Raw genomic sequence first — 11,119 nt, 5'->3', positions numbered from 1 at the left:
AGGGAAATGTATCTGAATGAGACAATAACTCCATCACGTTACAGTTGCAAATAGAGAAATCTGAACTAATAACAAATAGTCTCTCAAATCAGAATACAATTAGATGCTTATATCCATCATTGCCTACATTCACCCTCAAGGGAAGCACAATTGCACGGAACTAACAAAATGTTCACTTGTTTTAAAATTTACAGGAGACTCAAAAAAGTTTCACATGCATTTTACCTCAGAAAGAGTGCTACTTATTCTTCCTAGCAATGATATTTCACATAGCATTCTGGGATCAAAATGTAATTTCAACAATAACATATTTTCTGACGTTCTCCAAGGAAAAATTGCTAGTTTCTTCCCTCTAAAAGGATTTAGATGGAATAACATCTGTGTTGAGATTATTGTGAATATGTTAAACTGACAGCAAGTCTCTAAGGGGCACTGCTCATTAATGTTCTGTGCATAAAATTAAAACTTGAAATATACTTTTCAATCCATTTTGAATCATTTAAGCAATTCTCATGCAAAGAAACTATTGTGCTGCAATAATATATTTGCAGAGTAGGATATGAAAGCTATTAAAATGTCCTAGACCCCCTGCCTTTCATGCAAAAGCAAAAAAGATGACTCTTTCTGATTTGAAACATGCACTGTATTGAAACAAAACATACTTTCAAAGACCGTGAAGAGTTTGATTTCAGTTTATACAATGTAACAAAATTCAAAATTGAGTCTTTTTCTTTCATCTTTAATTCATATTGTGCCTAGGTACTCCAGCATGGATCAGTGGGAGAATTCTAGTCAGTGTTGCACATGGGCAGTTACAAGAAATTTTTATACTGAGCAGGCTAGAAGTGGTAGCCATGTTCCATGGCCTCTGAAATTGCAATAAGGCAGCATTCCGCAAGCTCTCTGCGACTAGAGCTGGGGAGTAGTGCTCAGAGACGATGCCTGGTAATGGAGAATTGTAATGCAAACATGTCATCCAGTTTGAAAGTAACAAAGCCCTCCATGTCAGTAGCAGAAATAATTTTATTTGGAGGGTATGTATACTTATTCCATCAGGTAGAATGCTAACATAAGTGTATCCATCAGGTGTAATACAAAGAAGTATGTTGTGTAAATCCTTAATTTGAAAAAAAAAAAAACCAATGAATCTGCTCAAACACAAATAAAACTCCAGGAATTATTGAATGGTATCTAAATTAAGATTGTTCATGCCTTGCAAGCACAGAAATATGCATAAAGCTGTAGCTGTGCCATTTTATGGAAAGAAAAGAAAACATAATTGTTGGGAAAACAGACATACCACTCACTGTTCAAAAGTCACAGGATAATTCCAGCCACAATAAGATGAGAGTTCTAAATTTTGCTACAACATTTAATGGTTCTAACCAGGCTATTGCATTCCTTTCATAAATGGAAATTGCGGAAGTCCAATTAACATATTCTCGATGTGATAGACTTTAGCAGGTTTTTTGGAATGAAGCCAGAGTCTATAGTGTCAATGGGACTTTGTTTACTTAAATCACAGTAATCATAACAAAGCAGGCTATCACTCAGGCTGCCTACATCTGAAATACTATTTAGAAACAGTAGCAAAAGACACTGAAGTTATGTTTACAGTCTCCTCTATTAGACTGCCACACCTAATATTGCAAACCATGAAGCAGCAAGAACAGAACTGCCAGTACTAATTAATATTTTTTGGTAAACACTTTCAATGCAAGAGCCTAAGCATAGATAACACAAATGGATAGATAAACACCTCAGCAAACAGCTTCATTTTCAGAGGCTCTGCCTTTGGAAGGGAAGAAGCAAGCTCAGCACAGCTGAAAGAAAATAATGAAACTGCTTTTCACATTTTTAGACATGAAGAAGGCAGTGCATAGAGTGTGAAGCGCACACCGTCAGAAACAAAACCAGACAACATGGGCTGGTATTCACCACTGTGGGTTTCCTTAGGGACATTAGCATCCTCCCCTCCTTCCCTGGTATTATCTCACATCAGTGCAGAGCATTTGTTTTGCGTTTCCAGCCATCAAATAGCCCAGTCAGAACACTGACAGTTCCCTCTACAGAGATGTCAGACATTCAGCAGAAGCTGTGGCACAGCAGGAATGTATGGGACTTATAGGTCACATATAGTTAGCAACACAGCTCTGGGACAATTCCCCAAATCACTAGCATGTGCTATTCACTGCACATGTATTACACTGCACTGCCTGAATTTCTCAGATAGAAAACAGCATCTACAAACATCTACCGCAGCAGGACACAATGCAATACACATTGCACAGCCCCTATGCCATGGCTGTTTCCATGAAGAAAGAATTACTATCTATAATGCTCATCTCTTCGTAAGAAAATGTATTTCTGTTACACCAGTTCTTACAGTTACTAGCTTGTCTCAATAGCAATAGTTTTTTTACATCATCCCATACTTCTCAGAGAGGATTCTCACCCTTTTTTTTTTTTTTTTTTGGGGGGGGGGGTGGGCAGGGGGTAAATGTCCAACCTGAACAATACAGAGCTCTTCATAAAGAGATCCACAATTTAGATCTAACTGTGATTCTGTGATTAATAATTTCAAATTATAATTTATGGCCTAAGAATTAGCAAATATAAAAACACTCAAAATACCCATTACGAGAAAAATAACCTTTTGCTTTAATTTTCCTACCCATTCTCTGCTAAAAGGCAGAAGACTATTCTCTACTGGGAAGAATGTTAAGTACAATAAAAACTGTGTAGTTGATAACATAATGCTGGAGTTAGGGACATGATCTAGGTCTGGCCTTGTAACTGAAGCTGAAAATTACAAAATAGCTGGTTTAGAATACTATAAAGCATTAGGTATTTTGTACCTGCATCTTTAGTACTTGAGCACAAGTATCACCTAGAATCAAATCTCAGCATCTTCTGTGGAAGTGGAGATGCTCATCAACAGCACTTACAAATACTTGCATAGAGCCCAAAAGAGAACAGGTTTGTTCCTTTCAAATAATTTCAAGGATGATCATACAGAAAGCTATTGTGTGCTAATTTGGGAACTTTTCTCCATAAACAATATAAAAAGCCTTAATGTTTTCACACCACAGTAGACATGAGATTTCCAGAAACCAAACTTTAACTCGGATCTTGAAGACCATGAGCGACATTAACAAAGCCATCATTGTATTATACAGTCTTTTGCAGTAGTAGAGGTTTAAGATATCCACCTACCCTGGGTTGTACATTTCAGCTCACACATCGCCTTTTCCTGTCTCCATTCTGTCTGCTGCCTTGATTGAAGAAGCACAACTGCTTGCGGAGCTGTTCTGTGAAACAGATTAAAACAGTGATCAGACTTTCTGCAGAGTCTGTTTAAGTCACTTTGGTTCCTTGACCTGTTTTGCAGAGCAGTACCACCTGTATTTGTGTCAACACAACATCCCGAGGCTGTAACTTCGTAAGAACTCAGACCTAGCATTATCATCCAGCACTGCCCTCCTCCAAACCCTCATGCATTGCCCCATCACACGCTGGTGGAAGCATTTGCACAGCTACACAGAAAACTGTATTTAGGTTAAAGCATCTTGGTTTCCACTTTGTTATTTTTAATCCATATCAGTACTCCAGGCTGTATACCACAGCAAGCACTTCTCCTGTCTGCTAGGAGAAGTGAGTATAGGGTCTGTAAAAAAAAAAAACCCAAGACCGAAACTACTCCCCCAGTGGTAGGGTGATGCCTTACGCAGGTGAAAGGATATCTACAACTTGAGATACTAATCTGGAACTCTCAAGCTACATACAAGTTTTAAATTCTTGAAGAACAGTTGTAAGTTCTCAAAGAACGGCCACTTGACCAGCAGCAGCACTACAGAACACCCGAAAATTTTGATAATTCCTAATTGGAAGAGGACAGGAAGCATTAGCATTTTGGCATTTATGGCCATACCCAGGTTAGAATTGACCCATCTTAGAAGATCTGATTGTTGCTTGCAAGCAACAAGTATTCAGACTTGATTCTATTTAAACATGTATCCTGAGTGATGTAATATCTGCTTCAACGTTTGTCATGTGATGACAAATGCTGCTGTGTGTAGCTACAAGATCCAGACTCTCAGCTAATGACTTGAGTCTCAATGGACCTGTATCCCTAAGTCATTCAGTATAGTTATTAGCTCATTAAAATCCTATTTTTCTCATAGTGCAAGTGCAATTCTAATATTGTCCTGTGCTTATAAGAACCCAATAAGACCTAAAACTAACTACTCATTTACTGCATTCCCTCATCTGAAAAATAATTCAGTTAAGTACAAAACCAGAAAGACTCAACATTATAAAGTCCTATTTTCACAGGTTAGTGTAAGAAGTTTAATTCTCTCTTGACAAATGCTACTGCAGTGTAAATCCTGACACACAGTAAACGATGAATTTTATTGTTTTCATTAACAAATTACTTTTTTTCACAGAAAGCATCAAGGCTGTAACAAGAGGGCTCCTGAGATAAATGTGACTGAGCAGCAGGAGTTAATTAAGTAGGACAATAAGCATTTATGGGTGTGATAGTAGACCCAGCTGATTTAATTGCTAGCCTAATTATCAATTAGAGAATCAAGAAATAGCATTGTAAGTGAAATATTCTATTTGTTGATAGATTATTTTGGAGACCCAGAAGAGCAGTATTAACTGCAATTTTAGGACTACAGAAGTTTTTTTTTCTCTTCTTACTCAAAAAGAGGTTCTTAGTACTTCTGAAATGACTAATAAATGTATATACAGACTTCTCATACTCAAATATTTAAGGCCTTTAGATCCCTTGCTCTACTAAAAAAAAAAAGCTAGCAATTAAGCATTCAAGCACACCACCTATAAACCACTCAGCTTGGGTCAAAACCTTTCTGCATTTATTTTATAATAAGCATAATAACTGTCCAGTGGTGTGAAAAAGTCACATTAGCTATTTACAGTGTGTTTGCACAAGCCAGTTTCCAGACAAAAAGAAAGGGGTCAGGGAACTATTTAAACCTATAAGGGCAAAGAGCCAGTTGGCTGCATTCATTGGTGAAATGTTTTATGAAGCAATTGCAAGAAAATAAAATTACCAAAAAAAAAAAATTGATGGAGAACCAAAAATATTAATATACGGGAACACAGCAAGCTTTTTACAAGCTGTAAATATTTTTTGGGTTCTTACATATAACCCATGAAGCACGCTGAGGTCTTTCTCAGAAGTCCTAATAATAGCACGTAGTTTGTAAAGAACACCTACCAGAAAAAGGGATCAGAAAGTCACCCTATGTTACAAGGCTGATGTAATTTCCCACTACAATTACCAAAAGATAATTTTGGTGTATATCAAGAAGACCTAGAAACTGGAAATAGCAGGTTAAAAGACTAAATACAAACAAATAACCATCAGGGCACACAGGGTCTGAGCTTTGGACATGTTAACAAGCTGTTATTAAAAAAAAAAATTAAAAACAAACAAGCAAAAAACCCACAACACACCTTCAATAGCTTTGCACATCCATTAAACCAATTTAAAAATACTGCAAGCTTTTGGCTGTTGAACAACTCCCTTGTCCAGGTTTAAAATAAGCTCCTAACAACTCGGTATCCAGAACGGCACCCAAGTATTTGTTTTCTGCTAATGGGAGCCTGGTTAATCAGTAAATTACAGAGTTCAGACAACATCTCTTCCTCTGAAATACGGCTGACTCCTCACGCAAAGTAACAGATTTCTTCATCTTAACCCAAACGTGTTTTCCTACTGAATAACGTTAAAAATAAAATTTTTTAAAAAGCAAATACACACCCCTCCCAAAAAAACAAACAAACAAACAAACCAAAACAAAACACACCGGCGAAGAAACAAAGGAGCCGCCGCCTGCAGAAAGCGTCGCGCGCTCTTCCCGCCCTTTTTCAACGGCCGTGGCGCGAGCCCCGCCCCGCCCCCGGCTGTCGCCCGGCAACGCCTCAGCCGCGCGGCCCGGCCGGCCATGGCGAAGCCCTGCAGCTTCGTAGCCCGGGACGAGATCTGGTAACGGCACCCGGCCACCTCCCTCCCCGCCCGCCCAACGCGGCTCCGCGCCCGCTCCCGGGCGGGCGGAGGCCGAAGGAATTCGTTCCTTCGTTCGCCTGCGTTTGCGGGGCGCGTGTGCCCCTCGGAGCTGCCGTCTGCAGAAAGCCCGAGGGTGCCGGTGCCCTGAGGGGACGGGCACGGCGGGGGGCGCTTCCCTCCGGCCTCCCGCCGAGTGTGAGGGCTGGGAAAGAGCCAGAACGGTCGTTTCATCACTCAGTAGTAAATGAAATATGTATCAAAGCAGTGATGCTTATTTTTCTTTTTTTTGTTTGTTTCTTTTTTTAAAGTATCATAGCAAATTTGACCTCCAATTCCCAACGTAATTTGCAAGGAAGCACGTTCACATCTACTGTTTCATTTCCAACCCATTGAAAACATTTTCCCACTATCTCCGAGTCAGACAATTGTTAACTCACACATAAACTTGCTGCTTTGATGTGAAGGTCTAAAGATTCGTGCTAAAGCGCTGTGCTTTGTGACATTCGTGGTTGGGTTTGCGTGTTGTTTTTGCTTTTTTAATGAAAGCTTAGCAAGTCATCTTAAGTATTCTTTCTGTTTGTTTCAGGAAAAGAAACATTGAAACTGAACTAGAAGCTGCAAAAAGGTGGTCTCACAAGTGGGGATTCTTGAAAACACCTCTTGAGGAGGTAAGATTGAATGGCACATAAGCAACACATGAAATTTACATGGACACAGATTTATTGAGACACAAAATTATGAGAGCACAGAAGACTAGAAAAGTACTGAGTATGCTTTACTAAGCCAAGTTCCGAGGTAACAAGTGCACTACTTTTAAGATGGGTTCAAAGTTTCAGTTTTCCTCTGAATAAAGTATGGCAAGTGGTAATTTATATGCTATGCGTATTTTGACAGAATTCTCTTGAGAAACATGACTCCCAATAGTGTTAACAAATACTAGATTGCACACTGACAGGAAAATATTTCCCCTTTGTCTATCCATATGGTAGTTTTAAAATCTAGGAGAAAAGGTTCTAGCTAATTAAAATTTTCAGTGAGGGAATTTACAACAAACGAAAATATTTGGAGACATGTCGGTTCTCAATGATTTTTAGATATTAGAATATAGTAGCACATAATGTTACATTTGGAATCACAGTATTTCATTGCTAAAGAACAGCATTGATGCAGCCCCTGAAGAGCTTTAAATGTACTTTCCATGGGGCTAGAAGTACTTAATCTGTTCTAGGATATTTTGGGAATTCCTGCGTGCATCCAAGTTAGCACCTTGGAAAACTTTGGTCCTCTGGGCTTCAACATCCATGCTTTGCACAGTACTAATAGATCTACAGCTGAAAAGTTGGCAAACTATGCATTGTTACTATTGGTGAACATGTGTATTTAGCATTTATTAATCTTTGTTTTGTGGTCATATAAGATATATTTCTAACCCTTTTTGGACCAGTGATACGGTTAAGAGAGTTGGAATCACTCAGCAATATTTAGCCTTTCATCTGAAATTCAGAACTACATCACTTTCTGAAACCAAAAAATACATTACAACGATTTCTAAAGCACTACAATAAGTAGTCCTGTTTCAGATGGAAAGAACAGGGAGTTCAGATGCAACAATGAGGGGAATGGTGCAGGTATCAGATATTACAGCGTATTGAAAAAGATAAAGAATCCAATTGTTAATGTTGATGTTTTGGTTTTAGTTGATTGAAGATGAAAAGAAAGAAAATACAAAACCCAAGATAGAGCTTCCAGAACATCTGCAGGTTCGACCTGTGACACCTGTGGAAAAATACATTAAGGTTAGAAAATTAGATTTTAAAATTGCAATACAGCAATATCGGTCTTAAGAAACCACACAAGCTCTAAAAATCAGTTGTCTTGTAGAGGTGGGCCTTTAACTAAAGGTCAAAGTAAATTGTATTTGCAACCCGAGCAATGCTTTAAAAGCATTCATTTAAGACAAGGAATTGCCCTTTGGATATGGTTGTTAGTTCACAGAGCCTTCACTGTACAAAATCTTCTTTCTGTGAAGCATCTCCCCCAGGCACTCCTCTGTGACACCCACTAACAGGTCAGCTGTACAGCTCAGCACAAGAGAGTGCTCACAGAGCCACTTACGCTGACCGTTCACTTCTCAAATATACACATATTAATATATGTCTTACTTCAAGGCCTATCATAACCTTAGCTCTCAGTTTTAACTATTGATTTAGATGCAGTCATTTTTCTTGCTGTATTTAAAACAGTCTTCTTTTGGCAGAGATGCCACCGTCCTCTTTAGTGACACAAATTAGTAAGAAGCCAATTCTAATGAGCCAGTTCATAACAATATGAAATGTTATTATTTATATTCATATATCCAGAGTTTAAAAGTTGTCAAAGAGCTGGAAATTAGAGTGGCATGTGGATGGTTTGATTTATAAATATACCGTGTGAGAATCACCAATGAATAGGATAACTACTCAGGCAGCCAAATCAGTGACATTGGGAGAGGAACGTATTCACAAAAGGGGGAGCAGAATATGCCAACAAAAAGGAAGGCTAGTCCACTTAGAAAAGATTAAGGAAACAAAGAGATTGGAAATTCCTACTCGCCGAACTAGCCTTCTTTCAAAGGATTCCAGGGATGGGGACATAAGGTGAGGAAGCAGTAAAAGCTTTTACGGAGATTAAATTGAAACAAACGTTAAGAGCTAGTGCTGAGTACGGCAGAGAAATGAAATGGCAGCATTTCTGCCATTAGAGCTACTTCAGTTTTGTCTCAAGCCTCCAGTTTCAGTCAAGTTTACCTGTGCTTCAGTACACTGGGGGTGTACGTGTTAACAAATCACACAGCTAAAATCAGCTGCTGAAGTAGCATGCACAGCCTCGTGCATACTGAAATAGGGATCGTAGTTTCAATTTCATCTCAGAACCTTTATTTGCTAAGGAAAATAAGGGTTAGCTGTTATTTAGGTCACCCTTTACATCTTCAGAGTAAAGTTTAAGTCCTTATTCAGAACTGTGTGTCCTTCTGCATGTTTACCTTCGTGGTAACAGTCATCAGACCTGTTCTCTCTAGGTTATGTTAATAATTGCTTCTTCATAGTCCCTTCCCCAGATCGTAAGTGGGACATGATTTCCTTCATTATCCTGCTCAGTGGGTGGCATTTTTGGCCATAAAGACTATCTTTTCAGAGGAACTGCTCCACCTAAATATCATAAACATTTTCTAATCTTGGCCAAAGAACAAAGTGAAGCAACTCTGGCAAGAGAACTGAAACATTGTTCTCTTGCTGTGTATTTCTCTGCTAAGTCCCCAGATGCTAAATGATATAACGTGCCCAATTGAGATGATTCGGCCAAAGTAAGCACAGCAGTGAACAGAGGCTCTTGGCTTTTGTTTTGTTTCCTTTTTAGCTAGATTAGTTGCAGATTAACTTGATGCTTACCCATCTTCTAAAGTAGAAAGGAGGTGGAACAGCTAAGCGGTTCTTGATGCAAAAGCCAGCTTAGTCAGAAATATCTTTAGCATTTGGCCACAAAATTACTGTTCTGTAGCTGCATTGCTACCAAATACATTACAGCAAGTATGAAATGCTATTTCTCCTGTTTAGAGAAGCTATCTCATTTTAAATATTATTATTATTATTATCATTATTATTCTGTAAGGGAAAAATCTAAAGCTGAAAATAAAACTCTTCTAATAATGTAAAGCTCTTAGAAAGCTATTAAGCAAAACTTTTTTTTGGAAAAAAAAAAGTATATTAACATACACTACTAAACAATAACTTTGCTTTTTGATTTCCTCTTATACATACCAATATAGGCACTTTTTTAGAAGGGTGATAAATTAAAGTTAGTTACTTCATTGGAATTTGTTCATTTTACTTCTCTCTTTCCCTGTGCCTTGCTATAGAATAGGACCTAAATTATTCTAACAACATTTTAAATTATAAACTATCCTGTATTATAAATCAAGCTCGCATGCATCTGGGCTTTCTTTTAAAGTTCTTATTTTCTTCCATTAACGTCGGTGTGTGTTCAGGATATTAGTTCAGCAGATTGCATTTAAAACCACTATTTTTCATAAATTCTCATTTTCATCCACACTGCAGCAAAAAAAGGGGATGTTGCATGATAGAAATTACAATAAAAAACCTTTTAATAATTGAATTCTACATGTCACTTTTGTTCTAGGTGTTGCCATCTCCTCCAGTACCGAGGACTACCCAGGGATTTATTGGCTGGAGATCAGTTGTTCCAGGGCTGGAACTTGAACGTGGTTATCAAATCCTCAGCTGCAAAAGTGCCTTTTTTAAGGATCTGAAATGGCCATGTGAGCCCTCTGACTGACAGGAAGAAATAACAGGCACATGGATCCATTTGCATCCCTAAGTTAACATTCTGTAGTAAACTGTTGGACTGTTAAACGTTTATGCTTTAAAAATGATTAATGTAAACATCCACAATCATTTTGGTAAAGTGCAAACATTGTAATGTAGCATTTTACTTGTTACTGATTTTTTGAAATCTATGGCATCTAACCTGTTAATACTGCTTCAGGTCTGCTTAGAAGTAACAATGAATAAAATCATATAAAGACCGCAGAGCAGGTACTACTTTTATTTTTATTAATAAGACGATGATTTTAAAATATTTCTTGGATGACTTTAAAAAACTTATTTTGTAATGACAGAACACATTTTTACGATTGTTTCTCCATGCAAGCCTTCATTCAGACTCAGTTTCACAGCAGCTTTTTCAAAGATAAATACAGACTGCCATGTTCCTGACAATCCTACCCTGCTGCTCATTCCCAATTCATCACTTACCAGTCCTGGAATCTGCGTTTAGAATTAGTTCTCAGTCAGCACCCTGACCTGGCCCACTACTGAGTTGCTCAAGTGCCTGTGCTGGCACGAAAGCATCTCTTTGGTACAGAAAAAGAATAAGAAGAGGCAGAGAAGAGTAGCAGGCAGAACTTAAAGTAGCTGCTTAAAAGCAGCTTTCCTCAATAATAAAAACAAACCAAAAAACCTTACACCTGCAGAAAATAAAATTATCAGGCTTCTTCATAGTGTGTCTACTGCAACTTTAAAA

The 11,119-nt window shown here is 38.2% G+C and overlaps 1 protein-coding gene across 1 annotated transcript; it reads left to right on the top strand.

Moving 5' to 3' along the window:
- Positions 1–5,969: 5,969 nt before the first annotated feature.
- CIMIP1 (ciliary microtubule inner protein 1) lies at positions 5,970–10,372 on the top strand. Its single transcript, XM_065645952.1, has 4 exons — positions 5,970–6,019; positions 6,627–6,708; positions 7,738–7,836; positions 10,217–10,372. Exons 1-4 carry the CDS (start codon positions 5,979–5,981, stop codon positions 10,370–10,372), a joined length of 378 nt encoding a protein of 125 aa, XP_065502024.1. The 5' UTR covers positions 5,970–5,978.
- Positions 10,373–11,119: the final 747 nt, after the last annotated feature.

The sequence above is a fragment of the Caloenas nicobarica genome, chromosome 15, assembly GCF_036013445.1.
Source record: "Caloenas nicobarica isolate bCalNic1 chromosome 15, bCalNic1.hap1, whole genome shotgun sequence".
Classification (NCBI taxonomy): Eukaryota; Metazoa; Chordata; class Aves; order Columbiformes; family Columbidae; genus Caloenas; species Caloenas nicobarica.
This window is presented reverse-complemented; position numbering and strand designations above follow the sequence as displayed.

Bases quoted from the DNA above. Each gene is read 5' to 3' on its own strand.
- CIMIP1 (XM_065645952.1), top strand. From the start codon at position 5,979: ATGGCGAAGCCCTGCAGCTTCGTAGCCCGGGACGAGATCTG. The intron at 6,020-6,626 runs GTAACGGCACCC...TGTTTGTTTCAG, and splicing joins GTAGCCCGGGACGAGATCTG to GAAAAGAAACATTGAAACTG. The intron at 7,837-10,216 runs GTTAGAAAATTA...CTTTTGTTCTAG, and splicing joins CTGTGGAAAAATACATTAAG to GTGTTGCCATCTCCTCCAGT.